At 41.1% G+C, this 25,570-nt stretch overlaps 1 protein-coding gene across 2 annotated transcripts in view; it reads left to right on the top strand.

Moving 5' to 3' along the window:
• The window catches only part of tox3 (TOX high mobility group box family member 3), a 77,529-nt gene extending 52,877 nt beyond the window's left edge, over positions 1-24,652 (top strand). For both annotated transcript variants that reach the window (XM_061814940.1, XM_061814939.1), the window contains exons 3-7: positions 8,624-8,875; positions 21,624-21,887; positions 21,987-22,217; positions 22,612-22,692; positions 22,777-24,652. In XM_061814940.1, coding sequence (XP_061670924.1) covers positions 8,624-8,875; positions 21,624-21,887; positions 21,987-22,217; positions 22,612-22,692; positions 22,777-23,538 — 1,590 coding nt within the window. In that variant the 3' untranslated portion in view covers positions 23,539-24,652. The remainder of the gene's footprint in view (positions 1-8,623; positions 8,876-21,623; positions 21,888-21,986; positions 22,218-22,611; positions 22,693-22,776) is intronic.
• Positions 24,653-25,570: the final 918 nt, after the last annotated feature.

Genomic DNA, 25,570 nt, shown 5'->3' on the forward strand with positions numbered 1-25,570 from the left:
TAAATAAATAGTACAGGCAAGAGAAAATCACAATTTCTGTGATAACTTAACATTCTTGTTTTTATGTTTGTTTCTGCAAGCATTTTTGTATTCTTATTGCCCTTATGAACGAATCACATTTTGTTGAAAGTAGTGTCAGTGAGTCTAAAAAAATGTAAGCAATTTCCAAAGATTAAGATTAAAACAGGGATTACATTCTACAGCAAACATGGTCCATCGTTAGAAGTAAAGCAGTATACTAATATACTTGATCGGGATCAGCCAATAATTAGCATTTTATGGTGATTGGCTGATGTCATAATTTGCAGATCTGATCATGATCGTCCGGCTCCGCAAAAGACATTTACTCTTACGCTCATTTACTCTTACATTTACCAATGACTCCAAAAGCTAGTTTATTTTTAGCCTCATCACGTGTCTTGTGGTGAAGTACTGTTACTATCTTACAGTCAATAAAGTTTTTTTCAATTTTGTCGGTGAAGAAACACGTCATTGGTGTGGGAATATTTTGTGGTATCTCAGACAAAGAACACATAAATTACAGTATTTGAAGTCTATGTACAAATTAAGTACGTTGTAAGGAACGTCATCTAAATGCTACAACACAATAACTTTGATCAGGCACCTGAAGAATATATAGAAGCCTCCGAAGGAGGAGCATGCCACATTTAAGCAACGTAGTGTGGAAAAGAAAACAGGAAAAGCCAAAAGTACCCAAACTGTAGAAAAAAACAGTCCAGCCTGGGACAGTAAGAAAGTTAGAGGAAGTAGGTCGTCAACAGTATTTGTTAAAGTAATTTAATTGCTTTACAATAATATCAGTACATCCATCCATTTTCTGAGCCGCTTATCCTCACAAGAGACGCGGGAGTGCTGGAGCCAATCCCAGTTATCATTGGGCAGGAGGCGGAGTACACCCTGAATTATTTGCCACCCAGTCGCAGAGCACATAGAACCAAACAACCATTAACACTCACAATCACGATTAAGAACAATTTAGAGTTTACAATCAGTGTTGCATGTTTTTGGGATGTTGGAGGAAACCGGAGTGCCCGGAGAAAACCCACACAGGTATGGAGAGAACATGCAACGCCACACAGGTGGGGCCGGGATTTGTACGATGAGGCCAATGCCCCCAACCAGTTGCGTCACCATGACACCCACAGCATAACATAAAACAATTATTAGTAAACAAGCACATATTTTGGCTTTTCCCTCTGATTTATTGTTTTGACAATTTACAATACAGTGTAGCTTCAGGAGAAAATAAACTAGACTCAGTACATTAGCTATACTGGGGCATTTTTGTGATATGTATCTCTATTAACTATACATTTTTGAACAAGTTAAACTGCTTAGTAATCAAAGTAATGCCAGACCTATAAGACTTATCTTCATTGGCACATTCCTAACACATTAAAAAAAAAACTTCTTACTGCAGAGTGCATCACACAATGTCCTCTGCCCTCCTTATGTATGCTGAACTTGGGAGATAGCTAATATTTCCACAAAAAGTGTCTAATTTTGGTTGCCTTAAGCTGTTTATTGACCCACTTGTTGAAGGTGACAGGATAACTAAACATAGGACAAATATAGTTACATGATTGTATACTTCAAATAAAACACATATCTTTATTTTTTAATGACCAAATACCCTTGTTCAAAAAATTGCCATCTTAATATTAAAATAAAGTGTTAAAAGGTTGTATTGGAGTTGTAGTACTTAACTTACTTCCATATAGCAAATATTCATAAACAAACACTAAAGGATTATGTACAATCAGACAATACAACAGTAGTCATGGGAAAATATTCTTCTTACTCTTTGAAAAAGGAGTTACCAATAAAGTTCAATTGCAACTTTGTTCGTCTGGCCTTCTTATCTTAATGCGGGCATGTTATCAACTTCCATGGAACACACTACCCCTAAGACGCCGACGAGCGCATACCAGGAATAGGCACACTCAAAAAGGCAGACGAGAGCTGTGCATCCCAAATAATCAGTAATAATCCGCAACAACGGTGCATCACAACTAATCGATAATGAAGTTAGTTGCCAACAATTATATTTATCAATTCATTGTCACAGTCAGAGTACCCAAGAAATAGGTTGAAGTGATACATGTTGACTACCAGACTAATATACGTATGACAAGATAAGATTAGTCTGGGTGTTAGTGGAAGTTAAGGAGGGTTTTAGCTGCATGTTCACCTACCGTAATTCTGGCTCATTTATTCAAAACAAATCATTTGGAAACCATTCAGTTATGAGGGGAATGTATAAAATGAGTTTAAATCTTATCTTTAGCAACGATCTTGCGCACCTTCATGTATTTATTGCAGTCAAATGAAAGATCATAATCTCTGCTATAACCAAACGCCATGCCTTTATTGGAAATGGCTTGCGGCAATGTTAGCAACACCGTGACATTCTCCGACATCTGACACCTCTCCCCCTAAACACTCCGGAGAGGGTCTTTCCTCATGAACAGGACACATATTTCAACCCACCCTTGTTCCAAATGAAAGCACTGAAGGCCTCTGGTGCCCATGTTAATGTCTCATCATTTACATGCAGAGGAGAGGGCCCCAACAGTGATACTGGTGCCTGTTTCTGTCACTGCATGTCCTCAACATCCTTGTTGTTCATTAAAAATTCAACCATTGCTGATAGTCAAGTACCATTCTGGTCCCCTTTAAGTAGAGCTCACCATGTCCAACCTTCTTCTTTATTCGTTTTGTTGGACTCCAATTTCTTGTTCAGTCGTACTGCAAGGTAATATGTTTATATTACTTTTTTAAACACAGAAAAACAAGGTTAATCTTGAAAGAAAGTCGAGCTCTTGTACAAAGCATAGCGTAAAGAGGTTCCTTTCCAACAGTAGCAACGTAACCCAAATATGAACGTACTCCTTCTACTCATGTTACTGCTAATACTGCTATTACTTCTTTAGAAACATGCCCAAAGTTGTCTCTTCAACTCTAGATTGCTACATTATATGATACAGATGAGACTGGGACCGCAGAGTCTCCATGCCGGCATACAGTTTGACCCGGCTCGGCAAAGGAAGTCCGACAAGATGAACGAAGCCAGGATGGAGGATCTCTGGAGCCCCCACCCAATTCTTGGCAGTTTAGTTGATTAACTTTTGGAGAGTTTTTTTTTTTCCGCATGCTGACATCACTGGAACTTTTTGAGTGGACTGATGCTTATGACAGCACAGGGCTCATAGCAGACAGTTCTTACTGGAAGTGCTTGTAATCTATTCTGCACTCAGACAGCCCGAGGCTGGCATTTTGACAAATTGGACTTTAGCTCCCTCTGAACTGAAGGTGAACTGTTTCTGTTTTCTGAATAAAAACTTCAGTGTTTCTGCCACCGGGTTGTTGTTTATTCGTGCTGATTTAAATGCCCTTAGCAGTCAATAAATGTCAAGTAGTGGTGCTATCATGATGCAGGAATTGTGCAATAATTGGAAAGTATAGGGAAAAAAAACATCTGATAGAGCACAGCATTAGAGATGGTCATTAATTAAAATGATCTCCCTAATACGGCAATTATATGAGAATCATAATACTAAATGTGAAATTGAAATTTTGAAATGCAATAAAATGTAAAATTTTAAATACATTTTATTGGAAAGATGAAAGATTTGAACTCCTATTTCCATCCACCCATTCATTATCTGGGCCAATTATCCTCATGAGGGTCGCGGGAGTACTGGAGCCTATCCCAGGTATCTTTCGGCAGGAGGCGTGGTACACCCTGAACCGGTTGCCAGCCAATCGCAGGGCACATAGAAACACTCACAATCACACCTAAGGACAATTTTGAGTCTGCGATTAATGCATGTTTTGGTGATGTGGGAGAAAACCGGAGTGCTCGGACAAAATTCATGCAGGCATGGGGAGAAAGGTTGATATTCTGTCCATCCAAGAGAGCAGGTGGAAAGGTAGTAAGGCTAGAAGTTTGGGAGCAGGGTTTAAATTATTCTACCACGGAGTAGATGGGAAGAGAAATGGAGTAGGGGTTATTTTAAAGGAAGAGCTGGCTAAGAATGTCTTGGAGGTGAAAAGAGTATCAGATCGAGTGATGAGACTAAAATTTGAAATTGAGGGTGTTATGTATAATGTGGTTAGCGGCTATGCACCACAGGTAGGATGTGACCTAGAGTTGAAAGAGAAATTCTGGAAGGAACTAGATGAAGTAGTTCTGAGCATCCCAGACAGCGAGAGAGTTGTGATTGGTGCAGATTGTAATGGACATATTGGTAAAGGAAACAGGAGCGATGAAGAAGTGATGGGTAAGTACGGCATCCAGGAAAGGAACTTTGAAGGGCAGATGGTGGTGGACTTTGCAAAAAGGATGGAGATAGCTCTAGTGAACACTTATTTCCAGAAGAGGGGGGAACATATAGTGACCTACAAGAGCGGAGGTAGAACCACGCAGGTAGATTATATTTTGTGCAGACGATGTAATCTGAAGGAGGTTACTGACTGTAAAGTAGTGGTAGGGGAGAGTGTAGCTCGACAGCATAGGATGGTAGTATGTAGGATGATTCTGGTGGTGGGTAGGAAGATTAAGAAGACAAAGGTAGAGCAGAGAACCATGTGGTGGAAGCTGAGAAAGGAAGAATGTTGTGCCGCCTTACGGAAAGAGGTGAGACAGGCTCTCGATGGACAACCGAAGCTCCCGGAAGACTGGACGACGACAGCCAAGGTGATCAGAGAGACAGGCAGGAGAGTACTTGGTGTGTCTTCTGGTAGGAAAGGGGAGAAGGAGACTTGGTGGTGGAACCCCAAAATACAGGGAGTCATACAAGGAAAGAGATTAGCGAAGAAGAAGTGGGATACTGAGAGGACTGAGGAGAGGCGAAAGGAGTACATCGTGATGCGACGTAGGGCTAAGGTAGAGGTGGCAAAGGCTAAACAAGAGGCATATGAAGACATGTACACCAGGTTGGACACGAAAGAAGGAGAAAAGGATCTCTACAGGTTGGCCAGACAGAGGGATAGAGATGGGAAGGATGTGCAGCAGGTCAGGGTGATTAAGGATAGAGATGGAAATGTGTTGACTGGTGCCGGGAGTGTACTAAATAGATGGAAAGAATACTTTGAGAAGTTGATGAATGAAGAAAATGAGAGAGAAGGAAGAGTTGAAGAGGCAAGAGTGAAGGACCAGGAAGTGGAAATGATTACTAAGGGGGAAGTCAGAAATGCACTACAAAGGATGAAAAATGGAAAGGCAGTTGGTCCTGATGACATACCGGTAGAGGTATGGAAGCAATTTGGAGAGATGGCTGTGGAGTTTTTGACCAACTTATTCAACAGAATGCTAGCGGACGAAAAGATGCCTGAAGAATGGAGGAAAAGTGTTCTAGTTCCCATTTTTAAGAACAAAGGGGATGTTCAGAGCTGTGGGAACTATAGAGGAATAAAGTTGATGAGCCACACAATGAAGTTATGGGAAAGAGTAGTGGAGGCTAGACTCAGGACAGAAGTAAGTATCTGCGAGCAACAGTATGGTTTCATGCCTAGAAAGAGTACCACAGATGCATTATTTGCCTTGAGGATGCTCGTGGAAAAGTACAGAGAAGGTCAGAAGGAGCTACATTGTGTCTTTGTGGATCTAGAGAAAGCCTATGACAGAGTACCAAGAGTGGAACTGTGGTACTGCATGCGTAAGTCTGGTGTGGCAGAGAAGTATGTTAAAATAGTACAGGACATGTATGATGGCAGCAGAACAATGGTGAGGTGTGCCTTAGGTGTGACAGAGGAATATAAGGTGGAGGTGGGACTGCATCAGGGATCAGCTCTGAGCCCCTTCCTGTTTGCAGTGGTAATGGATAGGCTGACAGATGAGGTTAGACTGGAATCCCCTTGGACCATGATGTTCGCAGATGATATTGTCATATGCAGTGAAAGCAGGGAGCATGCAGAGGAACAATTGGAAAGATGGAGACATGCACTGGAAAGGAGAGGAATGAAGATTAGCCGAAGTAAAACAGAATATATGTGCGTGAATGAGAAAAGTAGAGGGGGAAGAGTGAGGCTACAGGGAGAAGAGATAGCGAGGGTGGACGACTTCAAATACTTGGGGTCAACAATACAGAGCAATGGAGAGTGTGGTCAGGAAGTGAAGAAACGGGTCCAAGGAGGTTGGAACAGCTGGCGAAAGGTGTCTGGTGTGTTATGTGACAGAAGAGTGTCTGCTAGGATGAAGGGCAAAGTTTACAAAACAGTGGTGAGGCCGGCCATGATGAACGGATTAGAGACGGTGGCACTGAAGAAACAACAGGAAGCTGAACTGGAGGTGGCAAAAATGAAGATGTTGAGGTTCTCGCTGAGATTGACCAGGTTGGATAGGATTAGAAATGAGCTCATTAGAGGGACAGCCAAAGCTGGATGTTTTGGAGACAAGATTCGAGAGAGCAGACTTCGATGGTTTGGACATGTTCAGAGGCGAGAGAGTGAGTATATTGGTAGAAGGATGCTGAGGATGGAGCTCCCAGGCAAAAGAGCGAGAGGAAGACCAAAGAGAAGGTTTATGGATGTGGTGAGGGAAGACATGAGGGCAGTTGGGGTTAGAGAGGAAGATGCAGGAGATAGGCTAAGATGGCAAAAGATGACACGCTGTGGCGACCCCTAACGGGACAAGCCGAAAGGAAAAGAAGAAGAAGATGGGGAGAACATGCAAACTCCACACAGGTGGGTCCGGGATTTGAACTGTGAGGCAGACGCACTAACCAGTCTTTCACCGTGCCAATCTCCTATAGTATTTCCATTCCAGCCTAACACTGCCCATATTGGATGTAGCTCCACTTCCCAATACCGGATGTCACAAGTTACGGCTAAGTATTGGATCCGTTTCAGCCTCATTAAAGCACACAATTAATCAGCTATCGGTTTTACAGAATCAATCAAATTCTTATTGAGCAAATTCCTCAAATTCACAGTCGGCCAAAGTTAAGAACTCGGACAAAGTCACAAACTTTGAAAATTAACTGCAATTGTGCATGTTTTCCTTTTGTTTTCGTGTGAAAACAAACTTAGGTTTTATGAAAAAGGAACAACTGTAATATTATGAACACATGAGGAATCAAATTTGAAATTAAAAGACACATCACTGATATTTGTTTCTTATTTGAATAACCACTCGTGTCTTGTCACTGTGTATTCAGCTCCCGAGTTTCTTTGAGCTGTGGTCGTTCCATTGTTTGAGCATGTCTGTGTCATGTCAGTTATATCACCAGTCGTGTTTTGTTTCCAGTTGAAGGTTTATTTAAGTGTTACTTTGTTTGTTTTGATTAAATATGATTTTGAGACTCCTGCCCTCCTGGCTTGCCTTCCTGCTTTCAGTAACCCCACCCATGACACTTCAGTTATGATGAGGGCTAACCAGGATCTTTTATATTGGGGTAAAAGGTTGTATTTCCTCAGAATTGTCCCATAACTTCAGCGATTTGAATAATGTAAAATTTTGTGACTTTATTGACATTTGTCTTTGTACTGGGCTACATTGGTATCTTTCTGCTCACTTAGTTGGGATACGAATCATGTTTTTAGCCTTCTAACCCCAACCCTTTCAGGGAGGTTTTACCCCTGAGAAAATTATGTAAGGTTGTCATGGTGCTGTAGGTTGTGAGGATGTCATGGACTCTTAGTTTTAGAAAACTTCAATTGTGTTGGAAAAGAGACTCAAGTGTACCTTCATTATAATCATAACTTCCTTATTTTGCCTTTGCAAGGATTCCCTTGAATGGAACAGTCTTGTAAACGTGATCCCATTTGTAAATGTGATACATGTCATAAGATCATTTTTGAGCTTTTCAATCAGTTCAGAGACTGCAGGATTTCTTTCATTAGTTAGAAAAATCTCCAATAAGCACCTTCGACACAAAGTCCTTTGGTGTTCATTCCAAAGAGTGGCTTAACGCAACATTGCGCATACAAACAAGACCTAAGTGTGTGAACATTTCCATCTCCGAGAAGGCGCATAACCAAATTAGGCGTGTCGGAAAGCTTTAATTCCAATGGCAGAAGGATTAGGCTGTTTGATGAGCAGATTTAAGGGTGCAGGCAAGGGGAACAAAAAAGAAATACTCCTGGCGAAGTGTAATCATCTTTGAAAATGTTTCTAAAGCCATTTAGTCAGTGACGTGTATTTTCAGTGCACTTCAACCCAACATCTTGCATTGATATTCAGCGGCTTTATTGCGTATTATCTCCCTTTTCTGTGATTGCTGCTTGATCTTGCTTTGGATGCTACGGAGACCCTAATGGGACAAAGGCAAATGTTTCTTGTTAGAACGAGAAAGGCTTTCGTTAGGACGAGTAAGCATGCATGCCTTAACTACATCTCGGTTTCCATTTCTGTGTCAAAATGAAAAAAAACTGAAAGAAAGTTTCCCGTCCTAATGATTTTTTTTTTTTTTCGTTTTTTGTTTACCCATGACTCATTGGGGGCTCCATAGAATTCCTTATTGTTCTATAAAGTGGACATCAATAGCTTCAGGAAATGGTAGATTTTAATGCCCTTAGAAGACAAATGTATTAGCTCACTCCTAAAACACTTAACTTCAGTCAGGTCAACCATTGTTTCCTTTTCTCTTTTTCCTTGTAGACCTTTCACACACCCAGTCTGGGGGACGAGGAGTTTGAGATTCCTCCCATCACACCTCCACCGGAAATGGAGTCTGGCCTCGGCCTGTCTGATGGTGATTCTCCTTTCCATACCATGCCGGAGCCTCCGGGCCAGCACAGGAGCTCCTTGATCCCTCAGTTTCCCCCTCAGAGCTTGGATCTGCCCTCCATCACCATCTCGCGCAACATGATGGAGCAGGAAGGGATGGGGATGAGCAACAGCCAACCGGTGGTGAGTGTAACTGCCCTTCTACTTCCGTGCGTGGGCAAGAACAGTATTTAATCTACCAGAGTGCATCACTTTGAATCAATTTTTTTTTTCCTAGCATACAAACAAAACTATTTTATATATAATATATTACAGCCACACAGGCTGAATTGATATTATGTGTATACATATATAGATGCAAAATTTGACAGAGTTGTGGGTGGGGATTGTCTTTCAAGGCAGAAAAACGCATCAACTGCCATTTTTGAAAATTGTTTATCGCAACCCTTACCATCTGAAGAACCTATCCAGAGGGAATGCTTGCATGTGTCAAGCAGACCTGAAGAAGCTCATCCATGATTTTATCTCAAGTTGATTTGACTATTGTAATGGTCTTCCTACTGGAATCCCCAAAAAAGAGGATTGAACAACTGCAACTCATTTAGAATTGTGCAACTCGAGTTCAGAAGAAACGCGTCAGAGCATATCACTCCATATGTAAAGTCTTTTGGCTTCCAATCATTTTTAAAAAAAGATTTTTTTTAAGTTTTGCAATTGATCTATAAGGGCAGCAAGGTGCGCTGCTGGAAAGTGTTAGCCTCACAGTTCTGAGGACCTGGGTTCAAACCCAGCCCTCCCTGTGTGGAGTTTGCATGCTTTACCTATGCCTGCATGGGTTTTCTCCAAGTACTCCTGTTTCCTCCAACATCCCAAAAACATGCAAGATTAATTGGACAGTCTAAAATTGCCGCTAGGTGTGATTTTGAGTGCGGCTATTGTCTGTCTCCATGTGCCCTGCGATTGGCTGGCAACCAAGTCAGGTTGTACCCTGCCTCTTGGGACAGGCTCCAGGACTCCTGCGACCCTTGAGGATAAGCGGCTAAGAAAATGGATGGATGGATGGATGGATGGATGGATGGATGGATGGATGGATATTGATCTATAAATCACGAAATAGTTTTGGTCCTGAATATATTAAAGAAATACTAATGGAATATTAACCCTGTCGGGCTCTGAGATCAACAGACTGAGGTCAAATAGTGGAGCGCAGAGTCCAGACCAAACATGGTGACACATCATTTAGCTATTATGCTGGACACAAATGCAATCAGTTACCAACAAAAGGTGTGTGACATTTTTAAATCCAGGTTAAAAATGCTTAGTTTTTTTCTCATGCTTTTTAGAGTAGTTACATTTTTAAATGATATTAGTTGCACTCTATGCTGTTGTAACTGTACCTTTTTTGTTAATTTTAATTTTTTATTTTTTCTGTTATAAATGTTTCAGTTCTTTGATTTTAAATGTTTTCAATCCGGTAAAGCACATTTAGTTACTTTGTGTATAAAATACACTATATGAAGCCTTTGCTTTGCTTATTAAAATGTAATCTACCCTTGGACAGAATTGATGTTTCTGTTACTAGCAGGAGACACAATTATTGAGATCGTATTGACAAATACAGTAAATGAAAGCTAGTTAATTTTCATGATAAAAAGTAAAAAATTGTCAGCTTTCACAGGAGCGTGAGAAAGGGGCAGAAAATTGCCAAGTCGACCTCAACTCGCCATGCTGTGTCATTGCCATTCATACAGAACAATTACAATATTAAAACGATGCAAAAATTATACTTTGGCAGGCAGTGTAACTGGGGTATCTGATACCACTTCTTACAAAATAAAATGTTCAGATTTCGTTTTATACATTAATCCAAACAGACTAATTCCAATTACCTTACATTTGTAACTTTGCTCATTTGAAAAAAACTAGTCAGGAGAACAATGAAAATATTGTTTCATCAAATGAAGTCTTCAACCTAGTACAACATTGTGATTAAAAAAAACACTCCTATTACAGCATACGTGCTAATCTCTTGAGGCAAAACTCTGATTGTAAGAGGTGAACCCAAGCTATGTATTTTCTTCATCCATTCTTTTTTTTTGACATGAGACGGTCAATTGCAGAGTAACGGACAGGCCTGTGAGATTGTTGTCTCAGGTTGGAAAAAGGTGTTCTTAAATGCCACGGTGGGTAGAAGCACTGAGCAGGAAAAATGGAAATGTCAGCTGGATGACTGCTTGTCTATTCCACTAAAACGACAGATTCGTTTAGGGCAGCGAAATCAAAAGGACAAAAGCATGATTGGTCCAGATAATGATGATACTGAGGTGCCATGAACCATTTTAAGGTCTTTCCTCGGTAAGTATCAGAACTGGGTTGAAGGGAAGCCTGTTCAGATATGTATTCACATTTGCTAAATCTCATTACCATTACATGTACATTTGAACCCGTGTTGTCAAATTTCCACATGGAAATAATGTAAAGTCAAAGACAAACTTTTATTTCGTTATAGAGGCAATGTGAAAAAGTAACATGTTAACATTTGTAGTCGTCATACAACTCTAAAGACAAATTAACAACTGTCTAATAAAACTAAAATGCAAACAATGCAATCCTTTAGTTTAGCCAAATTTTATTGAGCAGCGATAGGCCTCATTCTTGTTTCTGTGCTTATCATCACAGTTTTCCTTGTCATCACTTATGTGGTGACATCACAAAAAAGACAAGTTGAAAGATAAACTACCTAATCCCTCAAATGCTGAACTCCTTAAGATGTGCCAGCTTCAACTACAAAATTTGTTTGACTTTCAAGGCATATTTTTTTCCCTGTTCCACTACATTTATTTACATTCCATAAGGAGAGAAGGGCTATAAACTCTAACAGCTCCTCTTCCCTGCCTCTGTCCTCCAGGGCCCACAAGATAATTGCCGCTTTTTTAAAACATCCAGTACAGTAAGCGAGGGCCCCACAAGGCTTGTGCCTAAAGAATTTTCATTTCATGGTCAGTTAAGCTTGCTACATCTGGAGAAACCTTTACACAATTACATTCTGGACCGTTCTCACAACTTGCTAGAGGATTAGATTTTGATTCCCCGGCATTTATTCCTCCTTTAAGACCATTTGCATGGCTCATGTGTCTGATTGGACTCTTATTTCAAAGCTGAGAAAGTAGGTTGCCGCTCGTTATCGGCCATCACACGTTCTTTTGCGGGAGGAAGAATTGGCGACGGGCCTCCTTTTTCTCCTGAAATGGGATTGATTCCCCCAAATTCTTGCCACAATGGGTATCGTCACTCCTTTCACCTGTTTTTTTTTTTTTTTTAAATCTCCAAGTGGAAACTTTTTAAACGAGATAAGAGCTGTTCTCAGTTTGCAGACAGTGATTTACGAGGGCCTGAGAGGGTGTGTTTTGTCATTCTTGTCAGCACGCTGATAAAGGTATGACAAGCTCATGTACATGATTACAAGATTGCGTCTTTGTTATGGCTGCAGGGACCAACAACCAAATAGCACAATATTGCAATTACACGTTTCATTTGTCTTTGCTTCCTGCTCACTCGTGTCCAGAAATCCTGCAAAATTGCACTATCAGAGCTGTAACATGATAAGTTATTTTTCCACGTGCCCTTCACAGAATATAGCAAAGATAGCATTTTACTGCAATAGTGTGGGCTTTCACGTAGCGACATGGTATCCTGCAATTGATTCAAAGACATTATCACCAGTTTCTGGTGGGACGTATAAAATACCTGACAGCAAAAATCGTTTTCGATACATCGTTTATGAATTCACACAGGAGGGAGTAAGTATGCAGCTGTCCAGTGGAACTTCCTAAATCAGGGCTAAAGAGTCACGATGCCACGAAGATAGTGTTCGGAAGCACTTGTCATAGTTGAATAGGAAGCTCTGTGTTGCGCTTCTTCTCACATTGTGTAACCCATCTTTGGCTCTGTGCGTCACACAATACAAGTAAAGTAGGCTACTGGATCCTTGTTGCTGTCAGGTTTTTATTTTTGCTCTTCATTACTCTGAAAAAAAAATAGAAAGCTATTGATAGCATGAGCAAGGCACTCAAAAAATGACAATAATGAGGAACTGAAATGTGCAGCAAATTTGCTGGTCCTTTAACTCATTGGTTCCCGTGAAAAAAAATGCCTATAGCAGGAGTACCCACTCACTCATGGTGATTCTCAAAAAGTAGGGTTTGACACAATTATTGCTTGAAAATCATTTTTATTTCATCTTAATTTGAACATATAATTCTCGGGCGCCACGGTGGAGCAACTGGTTAGACTGTTGGCCTCAGAATTCTGAGGTTAAAAAAATCCTGGCCCCGCCTGTGGGGAGTTTGTATGTTCTCCCTGTGCCTGTCTGGGTTAGGCAGCACGATGACTGGTGACTGGTGACTGGTGACTGATTAACACATCAGTTTCACAGTTGTGAGGTTCCGGGTTCCAATCCATCCTCCCCGGTAAGAGATTGCACATTCTACCTGTGCTTGTGTGGGTTTTCTCCAGGTACTTTGGTTTACTGTCACATCCCTAAAACATGCATGGTAGGTTAATTGAAGACAATAAATTGTTAATCGGTGTGAGTTCTTTGTGTATACTTGCCCTGTAATTGGCTGACAACAAGTTTGGTGTGTACACCGCCTCTCTCCCAAAGTTAGCTAAGATAGGCAAAAGCACACCCACCATGCTAGTGAAGATTAGCAGTTCAGAAATTGGATGGCTGGATGGATGTACCAGATAACAATTGATTTTTTTTCATTTTATTTTTACACTGAATGCATTATGATGGTCGAAGCCTCTTTCCACATACCTCCCATGTCAGTGCAGTTTGTACCGACCAATATAACATCAGGAAAATGTTCGATTGGAGAATCAGATGAACTCTCCTTTGAACTAATGAGAAAGCCAGCCTGTGAACGTACCAGTGCTGATTTCTGAAAATTCTTGCATTTTTGTTGCATTGCCAAGTGTTCCACTAATTCCTTGTCTCTCATGCATGCAGCAGATCTTTCAGTTGTGCATATTGTTAGCTGTAATGCAATCCCTACACGCAAAGTCATTATTTATTTAATCCTTTTACCTAAAAAGTTCCACACATTCTGGTGTGTGATCGAACCCAATTGTAAATGAGGGTCCAGTGCCATAGCATAGCTTTATTCACAATTTCTACACCACCTGCTACAGGGCAAGGGTTCCAGTCTTGTATTTCCAAAGAACACCTGGAGTCTTCGCCATGTCTTGACATGAAAGGACACAGGGAAAATTGTCTCAGTCCGTCCTTTTAGAATTGGATTACAAACAAAATAGTTATCATGTAATGCAATCTCTGTTAACCACTGTCATGTCCATCCACCTTTCTATGTTTTATACTGATTACCCTGTTCCAGGTCACAGAAAACTTGGAATCTGGTGTGAGGAGCGGGGATACATCCGGGTCTGATTGCCTGTCAAGATAGAGTATTAGACCAAGGCATTGAGTACCTCCTGTAATGATAGTATTGATGCTAACTTAGCACGTGTCCTGCCTGGTCCACCAATATTATAGTTTGAAAGTGCACAATTAGACTCATCTGTAAATTCTATAGCCCTTTACCACATACTATGCAGCAAAAATGCTTTAAGATGATTAGACAATCATTTCCAGGAATTGTATTTGATGTCACACAGACAGTTACTGTATTTCTTTAAACGGGTGTTAATTACTGCAAAAAAAAAAAAGGCAAAAAATACAGTAGCTTGTTTTATATCAGGCAGCATGGTGGTGCAATTGGTTAGGACGTTGGCCTCACAGTTCTGAGGAACGGGGCTTAAGTCCCTGCTCCACCTGTCTGGAGTTTAGTTGTTCTCGCCGTGCCTGCTTGGGCTTTCTCCTGGCTCTCTGGTTTCCTCCCTCATCCCAAAAACATGCAATAATTGGAGACTCTAAATTGCCCATAGGTGTGATTGTGGGTTCGGATGGTTGTTTGTCTCTATGTGGCCTGCGATTGTTCAGTTCAGGGTGTATACCGCCTCCGTTCCAAAGATAACCGGGATAGGCTCTAGCACTCTCCTGTCACCCTTGTGAGGATAAGCGGCCCAGAAAATGGATGATGGATGGATGGATGGATGAAATGGATAAAAAAAATACAGTAATCCATTGTTTATAGTGTGTTACGTCAAGGAACATCCCATGATGCATTGGAATTTAATTAATGGAATTTAATGCTAATCACTCTATAGTATTTTATTGTATGATATGTGGTAAATAACTTGAGAATTTGCAGTGATGTCTAAGTTTACTGTAATGTATGCCCATAATTCCTGGAATGCATTGAAACATTCACGGTTCAGTGTAAATAAGGCTCATATATATGAGACGTGCAACAAAATACGATTATACAAGAAAAGTGAATGATTGTAAAAATACTGAGCGTAACAATATGGCACTATTGCATTGTATGCTCCACTCCCTGAGAAGGGTTGCGTCAGGAAGGCCATCCGGCATAAAAATTGTGCCAACGTATATATGCGTTCATCTGAGATGACACGCTGTGGCGACCCCGAAAGGGACAAGCCGAAAGAAACACACACATGCTTCTACTGTATTGTAAATGTGGTATTTGTGGTATACACAGTATGTTTTCATTGGAGGAAGCTCATTGTAGAGGTCAAATGAGAAGAGCCAGTTACTGCTTTCACAGTATCTATCACCTGATTGAAATCAGGGAACCAACAACAAATACTGCTCAATACTTGGAATGAGTTGCAGCAGCTGGATAAGTACAACCGAGGAAGTGGAGGATGACTCCAGAATCCAATTCAGATGTTTCTTTTCCCAGTTTTGTCAGTGATTTGTCTTTACAGTAACTTACACCCAATACTGTTGCCATAAAGTTACTATTAAAAAAAACAAATGAAATATCTAACAGTCGTTATCTGGGATTGCCAGGAAATTATTTTTAAGTATTTTTATCCTCCTTATTATAAGCCTGCCTAGCCTCTCTGGCTATAAATATTTTACTTACCAATTTTTTTTAGTTTTTCAAATCTATTTTAATTTTGTAATTACTCAGTTATCATTGCATATGTTTTTATATTATTTCTTTGAAATTTTTATAGTTTCTGAATTCTAAATATAAAAAAATATAATATCTAATATTTAAAATGCTCTCAGTATGTTGTTTGCGATTTGATGATATGTGGACACTATAATAGCGTCGCCATTCACCAGTCAAGCGTGAGCTTTATAGCTGAAAGCATCACATTAGTGTACCATGAAGCTGTGACATAGCTTGTACAACAATTTAAAAGAGTGGATTTTTTTTTTCTTTTTTCTTTGGTTCCCTTGACGGGGAGCCTGACTGAAACGTGGACTCGGGCAGAAATGATAGATATTCATACGGGCATGCAATTCTTGTAATGAAGTCTCAGCCTGACCTTCTGTGTGATTGACTGAGATTTACCGCAGAATCACAATAAAACGTTTAAATGCCTGTAAAGCATCTGGAAGATTATTGGGAGTAGACAGTCGGCAAGTATAATTCTTAGGAATGGCGTTCGTACACAGCTGCAATACAGAAAAAAGGGTAAAAATGATAACTCTTACGGGCCAACCTGGAGGGGCTCTCCTACATTTGTAGTATTCCTTCGGAAGGCAGAAAGTCACCAGGTCAACTTTGTTGTCCTCGGACATGCTGTGGCAGGCAATGTTGAAAAACAAGGGGGAGAGTTGAGCGCAACAGAAGAAAATAATTTGTTCCGTCTGGTTGAGTCCGTCTGGTACAACGTTCACACAAAGTGAAAGGAGATTCTCATACTACCACAGAAGGTGGAAAATTGCTGGGTTGTCCCCCACTTTTTATTTTATTTTTTGTTGAGGTTTATATAGAAAAAAAATTGAAGCCTCTTTCACACCTTTTGTAAAAGAAAGAGGGTTGATATGACAAAAAGAGGTGAAAAAATCTTTTGATGCTTGAAACATCCCAGCTTTTTATCACTAATGTGTACACGGCTTGTGATGCTCAAAGGCAGAAAAACACCGGGTTGACCTTGTTCCCGACAACCGAACATCAATTTCAGGGTTGATTACAAAAAAAAGGGTAAAAACCACAGCTTTTACAAGCAGCGTGAAAGCGGCTTCTGCCACTACAGAAGACATAAAACTGCCATTTTTTATTTGTTCCTCCCATTCATTTTTGGCGATGTTTGTACATAGTCATGATTACAGATAAAATATTAAATGTCAGCATTCACAGGCAGTGTAAAAAAGGTGTCTGACACTAGCTCAGAACTTGGAAAATTGCCGAGTCGAATTCAATCCCCATTTTGTGTTGGGTCCGTGACGCCGTGAATAAATTCTGCTGCATGTAGTGGTATCAGATTATAAAGCCATTTTTTTACAAGCAATTTAAAAGGGGCTTCAAAGCGAGAAAATGCCAGGTCAACTGTTCCTCTCATTCCATTTCGGCATTGTGTATCCATCCATCCACTTTCCAAGCTGCATATCCTCACAAGTATCACAGGAGTGCCTGAACCGATCCCAGTTAACTTGGGAGGAAAGGCGGACTACACCCTGAACTGGTCGCTAGTAAGTCGCAGGGCACATATCAACACAATTGAAAAAAACGTTGCAGCAGAGACAGTGTGAAAGGGGCTTCAGATATTTGCGAATTTACTTTCTTACAACATTTCATTTTAGTACCATTCAAACAAATTAGAAAAACCATACAAAAAATTGCTTCTGTTACTTCTTTCACTTCATCCCCCTGTCAGTGTCTGTGCTGGTTATAGCTATTCAGACAACAATCATTTATTCTGTTTGATTGTTATGTCAAATTTTTTTCATGAATATAGTCCAGCCCTCAGAGGACGCACAGTTAATGACCCCTCCCCTGGCCTTTACCACGATTCACAATTGCATTTTTCTCATTTGGCTTGAACACAGTTACTGAAAATGGAATGGGAGGGGGACACGTGTGTGTGTGTGTATGTGTGTGTGTGTGTGTGTGTGTGTGTGTGTGTGTGTGTGTGTGCGTGTGTGCGTGCGCGTGTGTGTGTAGGTGTGTGGGTGTGCGCGTGCGTGTGCGCAACCGCACGTGTGCATGTTTGTGTGCAAAAATAAAAATGATGTCGCCGTTTAGAAGCCAAGTAAAGGAATATGTGCAGAGCGCTGATAAACTATCTTTAATAGGACTGACCTTTCATGCTGGCGAAAGTTACTGGGGGATTCATCCACCCATAATTACCATATAGATGATTTCTAGCCCTCTGCTGCCAAAGAACATTTCCAAGAGCTCTTCCCATTGATTGAATGGAAATTGAACTTGTTAACATTCTTTTCAGTGCTCTTACAGCTTAGTGCATGTGGCCACTGTTCATAAACTCTCCACCAATTCTGATTTTCCATTTTATTTGCTGTGATATCTTTGTTGGAAGCATATCGCACTTACAACTGTTATCCAAGCCCAGAAAGATGGATTTCATTTTATTCCTTTCATCCGGCAACAGAAATGCACCATATATGTATGTTTTGCCCCTTTATTTCATTCATGCGTGTAATATTACAAATTGAATTAACATTTATTGATTTGCAACACTGCCGCCTGTTTGGTTGCTGAGAGCTGGAGATAAGGACTTATTTGGTGATTTATGACGACTATCAAAACATCTACCAGGGACTGCTGACAATCCCACAATCAAAATGCTAACGAGAGGCAATGGGCTGGATAAACCGACAGCGTTCCATTCTCGCGCACTCGAGGCGACTTGTTAGCTGAGATGATTTGTTAGCCGTTATTGTCACGTGTTGTTACCAATCAAACACCCTGGATTCATTTTTTTTTTTTGGCTACAACTTGTGCACATCCAATACAGTAAGTACATCTTGTTGAAATCCCGAGGACCCCCCCTCTCAATTATAGATTCATTGTAAGAGAAGTGACCTGGGCAAAGTGGGCCCTCCATCTCCCCACAAGTCAGCGGAGATCGGTGCCAATTTATCAGTCACCCTAATGAAGATGGGCAGTATAAAAAAAAAATGGATGGATAGATGTTCTACAGACAAACTGATGCCATCATGAACTTTTCATTATAGTATGTGCCTCAAAAGTAAAAAGTGAACAAAATTAATCCTCAAAATACTTTAAACAAGCATAATTCTCGAGTCAAAATGATTAGCTTGAGCTTCAAAAAGTATGGTGGTCCTCCATTCATCTCCATAGTTACATTCCAAGGTGTAATGATAGTCATAGAACACAAAATGAACCATACCGCAACGTATGTGACCAAGTTCACTTCCTACGCCAGTGATGAAATTGTACATAGAACGTATCTAACTTAGGTATGCTAAAGCAGTAGAATAGTCATGATTATGGCTCAGTGCACTACTATTTTCCTTATAAAGAGCCTTGCAATGTTTTATTATTTATTTATTTATTGCTAAAAAAAAAAATTCTTCACATTCTATTCACTTCCAATAAATAATTGGTTAGTTCATCTTTGTAAATTTCAAAAATGTCAAATAGATAATTTTCCATATACATAAAACATTTTTATTAAATACAATCAACAATCATATAATTGGCTCACTAATCAATTAAATTAAGAGTACATGTTACTATTTAAAAGACGAGTCTATTTTTATTTTATCATCAAAATTAAGTACTTGTAACTGTTTTAACCTCATCTACCAATAATGTGGCCCATCTGTCTATTTGAAAAGACAAACGTGGACCTTGAGGACAAATGTTTACCGATTCCAGTTTAAAGGGCGCTTTACACTCCAGCGCTCGCGTGGCCAAAAACGCCCACATCGCATCACGTGCATTAGCCTGCATGGCCCCTACGCGTCCCTTGATGCGCACACTGCAAAAATTGTTGCTGCGCGTAGAACACCGCAGAGATCGTCGGTCATGATTGGTCCACTTGAGTAACATGCTGTGATGACGTACTCAGCATGTCCCTTTGTTACTTAGCATTGGCCCTGCCGCCTACTTGATCAATTTTGCAGCAGAATTAAACGTATCATCGACTCATCTAGGTTCATTTGTTCTACCAGATACTGATCCACCTTCGCCATTGTTGATTTCTTTGTTTCTTGTTTCGGAAAGAAAATTAAAAACGGCTACTGGAAATGGCCCAAAACAGCAGAGAAAACTCCATCCTGTGGTGTCTTAGCCAACACCAGCTGTAGCGACACTTGCGACTTGGAGGGGAACTGCAATACAGTTTGAAAACTGCCCTTGTGGATTGCGCTCCAGTATAAAAGCATATTCCGTGCAGGATAACAGCAGTGGCATCAGCGAGTCGCCACGCAAATATAAAGAAGCGTCAAGTGCGTTTGACTTTAGAGGTTCCACTGTCTTGGTTAGCGTTTAAAAAAAAACCCAAACAATTCAATGTTTAAGGAGCATTTTGTGGTAATCAGCATATTCCAAACAAACAGCGCAACAGCCCATTGCCCGGCCTGCATCACTGCCATACAGATGGCCGCGACTAATGAGCTCAGCGTGCGTCTTTTTACGGCATAAACGGCAACCCATCATGTTTTCGGTAAAGTAAGCACTTGAAAAAGAGGCTAGTATGCAAATATTCTCCCAAGCTTGTGTGTGAGTTTTATTTGGGAGAAAATGTTTTGGGTTTTTTTTGCCACAGTATTTTCCCGTCATATGTAAATAGACACCTCCCACCTTCCTTCCTTCACTCTGCAGATTGTATTCATGATAAGAGAGAACAAGTGACAACAAAATGTCTCGGTCCTTAAAAGGTGTTACTATATTCCCGCGCGATGGGTGAGTTCAATAAAGCCACATGTGTTGCTTTATGATGTGTTGATTTAGGCGGAGATTGAGTTTGTGCCGCTGAATACCAGATGGACTCAGCCAGAGGGAACAAATCATCTTCTTGTGTTGCGCTCAGATCTCCTCCTCTGTTCCACATGTCAGCTCTCTGATCCATCGGGCCTTTGGGAAGGCTGCTGGTTTCAACTTAGCTACAATCATTGCTAACCTGTGCAAATATGTACCTTGTACAAACCACTTCAAGAATTTGTTGTTCCTTCTCAAAGTATCGCTCAAAAACCCATTCATTCGGTCTCAAAGACTCTTTCAAGAATCTGTAGTTACTTCTCAATGACTTTCGAGATCCAGTTGTTCAGTTTGATAGATCAAAGACGTTTCAAGAGGCAACTGTTGTTTCTGAAAGACCCTTTTAAAGACCCACTTCAGGCTAAAGACTTCAAAGAAACTTTCGTTGCTTTTTAAGGCTCTTTCACGACCCAGTTATTCCATCGGATAAAAATTTCCAATTGTGAGCTTTCCCTTCCCTCTCTCGTTACAAAGACTGTTTCAAAAATCAATTGGTCCTTTTCCAAGGCTCCAAGAAACACAAAGTTCCTCTCAAAGATTATTTCAAGAAACACAAGGGCCTTCCTAAAGACTCATTCAAGAACAGTTGTTCCTTCTAATAGACTACTCCAGAAACCTCTTTGCTTTCTCCAAGTCTTTCAAGACTGCTTCTTCTTGATTACTGTAATTCCTCATGTATATTTGTGTATGGAAATAATGATTTTCAATTGCTATTAGTTGTACTTTATTGTTTGAGGTCTAAAGTTATTTTGTACATGGTATGAAAAAAGCACATAGAGGAAATGGACTATGCATCTACTTAACACTCTATTGAACACCATCATAATACAAAAAATACTTCACATAAGAAGCATGTCTGATTTGGCACTGGCTTAAGTTATAATAATTCATCATGGCATAACAACCAATCACATTGTGACTTTGGATCTATCACATAACAATCCATGACCCCTTTTCCTCTCTTGAACGGAGATGCGGACTCTTGAGCTGCATGGATGGTAGCATCCAACTTAAAAATTAAGATCAACACTGCATTACCCTATTAACTATGCCCCCTTTTCCTGTTGTCACGCTCACAGAATGTTGGACCCGCCCATCTCCGTCAGTACACGGGTAACCCAGCCATGCTGATGAAGTCCATTGCCAATATGAGTGGTCCCAACGGGATGATCTCGCGGAATCAGCTGACCACCATCAACCAATCACATCTCAACACGCAACTAAACCTGAACATGGGCGGACCCAGCATTGCCCACACTTCGCCATCACCGCCGGCCAGCAAGTCCGCAACACCATCGCCCTCCAGCTCCATCAACGAAGATGACCAAGATGACAGCAACAGGGTGAGGAAGTAGTCAGATGTCTGCTAAAAATTTTAAATTGTAGACATTTCTGTAAATGTATATATATGTCTGAGCAAGATTCATCATCCATAATTGCAGGTGGTCGGTGAAAAGCGACCGGCACCTGTCGATCCCACTAAAAAGCCCAAGACACCTAAAAAGAAAAAGAAGAAGGATCCCAACGAGCCTCAGAAGCCGGTTTCAGCTTACGCGCTATTCTTCCGAGACACGCAGGCCGCCATCAAGGGTCAGAACCCCAACGCCACGTTTGGCGAAGTATCCAAGATCGTGGCGTCCATGTGGGACGGTCTTGGGGAGGAGCAGAAACAGGTACATTCAGCTGATTATGACCAGTTACTCATGACAGAGACGCCAATGATCTTCCTTAATATATCTGACCTATAGTATGTAAACTCCAGCGTTAAAATCATTTTTAGGGTTTGTCTTTCTTCCATACTTGGCTGTTTATTACTCTATAGATCCTTTTGTTTCTTTCTCAAAGACTGTGGTTTGCTACCACAACAAAGTTCCCTTAATAGTTCATCTACAGCGGTACGCAACTATGAACGACATAAATTTGTAACATGGACATGTGTTTAGCGCCAGAAGAGGTTTTTGAGGAGATGGTATGGGTTGTCCATTCTGGAGCAATGATTGTACTGGTGGTGGCTTGGTGGAAATGAACTTTTAGTGTCCCTCTTATCTGGTTTTTATGTCATTGTAGGTGTACAAAAGCAAAACAGAAGCTGCCAAGAAGGAGTACTTGAAGGCCCTGGCAGCATACCGTGCTAGTCTGGTCTCGAAGGTGCGATATTTCTCTTTATCCTAAAGAGTACTGCACTGTGACACCTCAATTGTTTGATTTGTACTTGATTTTACTTGGTTCCAGGCTGCGGCAGAATCCGCGGAGGCCCAGACCATCCGGTCTGTGCAGCAGACCCTGGCCTCCACCAGCCTCTCTCCGGGCCTGGTACTGCCCTCGCCTCTCAATCAGCACCCATCCATGCCCTCGGCCTCCCAGGCCCTCCAGCAAGCCTTGCCCCGAGCCATCGCCCCCAAGCCCCTGCAGATGAGACTAGGAGGGAGTCAAATCGTCACCTCAGTCACTGTTTCCCACCAGAACATGTCCCCGGGGATGCCCCAAATGCTCGGCCAGATGGGCTCCACCGTGACCATGGCGCATCCAGCACCCGTGTCGCAGATGAGCCCGCCCATGCAACATCAGCAGCAGCATACCATGCAGCAGCAAATGCAGCAGCACCTCCAGCACCACCAGATGCAGCAGCAGCAGATGCACCACCAACAGATCCAGCAGCAGATGCAGCATCAGCACTTCCAGCACCACCTCCAGCAGCAGCTCCAACAGCACCACATCCACCAACAACAACAGCAGCAGCAGCAGCAGCAGCACTTGCAAATGCAGCACATGCAAATGCAGCAGCAAATGCATCAGCAGCAAATCCAACATCTCCAACAACACCAGTCCCAGTGTTCTCCACCGCAGCATTCACCCGGTACGCCCCATTCTGTGGGCTCTGCGTCACTTGGCAGCCCTCAGCCGGCCCCCCAGCAGCAGAACCCTCCTCCGCCGCAACACCCCTCTCAGATCCAGGCCCACGCCCAGGTTCTTTCCCAAGTCAGTATTTTCTGAGCCAAAATCCTGCAAGGACATTTGAATAAAAGCAACGGTCCAGGTTGCTTTTCAGCGTTGCACTTAACAAGTGTGTCACATTTTAGAATGTTATACCAAGAAGAACTGGTGTCCATTGGTTTAGACGGACGTGCACTTGCGTGGAAATGTGAGGCCAATGGGGGAGGGGGTTTAATAGGGTGTCGTCCAAGCTCGGACTGCGTTTACAGATACTCCCTAACTTACGAACAAGTTACGTTTCAGTTGTAATTATGCCATTTCTCAATTGTTAATACGTATCCCTTAGCTTACGTTTTTCATTGAAAACAAAGTCAATACAATCTCAGTAGTATGTGCTTCTTAATACTAAAATACATTTTGATAACAAATACAATACCTTGACTTACGAGTTGAAGTTGGCTAATGACTCAGCTCGTAACTCAGTTTAATCTTGTCTCAAATAGTTAGTTGTAGGACCCTGGGGAGGTGTTGTATTCACGTTTCTGAAGCTCGTTGGTACTTGAAATTTTCTGACCCGTCACAGAGCAAAATAATCGACTGAGCGATGACTCAAAGCTTGGAGAGCTCGTTGACCGGTGGAATCGTAAGTCAAGGTACCACACCACTGCACTGTAATCAAATCATCATACTTTTGAGGTGACGACTAGGGGATAAGTGGTGTTAACTTCATACTTTTTGTGTTTAATCAGTCAGAGTTTCTTCAGCGTGAGTTTATTTAACATCCAGCAGTTATTTATCTTTTTTAGGTAGACGTCACGATACTGAAGAAATCCTCCAAGGGAGTTTGCGCCACTTTTTTATTTTTCTCTTTATAAACGCATCAGTTGTTAGTCATGAACACTCGAAAGCATTGAGAAACTTTCAGTGTTGGAATCCTGATGCTCAAATGTACACAGATAAGTCTGGAACACAAATGTCATTATCTCAAACTTCTTGGACGGAAGACGTTCCTCTTCTTCGTGGTCTTCATTTACTTGCATCTTTACAGTCAATCTAGGTGCTGCTCAGCATGGCTTGCAGCAAAATCTGGTACACTTAAGGTACACCACTCAAAATTCAGACTTGCAGTACCATATATGTGTGTGTGTGTGTATGTATATATATATATATATATATATATATATATATTTTTTTTTTTTTTTTAAACTAACGCTGACATTTTCAGATGCCTGCAATGTATATTTAGTTTGTTACTCGTAAGTAAGGGAGTGTCTGTATTCGTTTGTTTGTGACATCCTTCATGTGTCAACGCCATGCGCCTGTCACTGTTTTTATTTAATGCTGAAGCTTTATTTATGAGGACCGCAGGTGACGACAAAGGGACAAATTGTAGAGACTCACTCTGCTTGGACTGGGCCAGGTTGGACCTGAAAGATCATTTTTCTGTCACCACGTTGTCCAAGTGTAGCTGTTATCTGCTGTAAGTGTGTTTGTAGAGGCCGAGCCACGCCCGCAAAATGTCCTCCATTATCACTTCGAACGTCAGTTGATGGAACAATTAAATTATGTTGTTTTTATTTTGGGGGGTGCGAAGAAAAAGGGGATATTTTATGATCAGTCTTTCATTGCGGACACTTTCCAGGTGAGTGATGTATTTTTGCCGTGAAAATAAAATTAAAATAAAGCAGAGCCAGTCTGCTGTTGCACTGCCAAAGCCAACTGAAAATCAATTCAAGATTTATAAAAGGCATTGGAGGTATTTTTGCCAGTTGTACAGTAGACCCTAACGTAAGTTACAAACAAAAACAAAACGAAAAAAATACAAGAAAATGTTGTACATTTTTCATATCACTTGTAAAGTTTTAATATGTGAGGCTTCAATGAAAACATTGTTCAAATGGCCTGTGAATTGCTATATCACATAATGCATTTTCTGCTCTTTTTCTACTTTTTTTATGAGTTACAATAGCAGCAGTCAGTTTTTTTTTTCTTTGTACCTTCGCGTTCCCATTCGAGTAGAGAAATCATCAACGCACCCAGAGACATTCCATCACATCTAATATGACAGTAGCCATAAATTTTTTGTATGAAT

Source organism: Syngnathoides biaculeatus, chromosome 3 (genome assembly GCF_019802595.1).
Source record: "Syngnathoides biaculeatus isolate LvHL_M chromosome 3, ASM1980259v1, whole genome shotgun sequence".
NCBI lineage: Eukaryota > Metazoa > Chordata > Actinopteri > Syngnathiformes > Syngnathidae > Syngnathoides > Syngnathoides biaculeatus.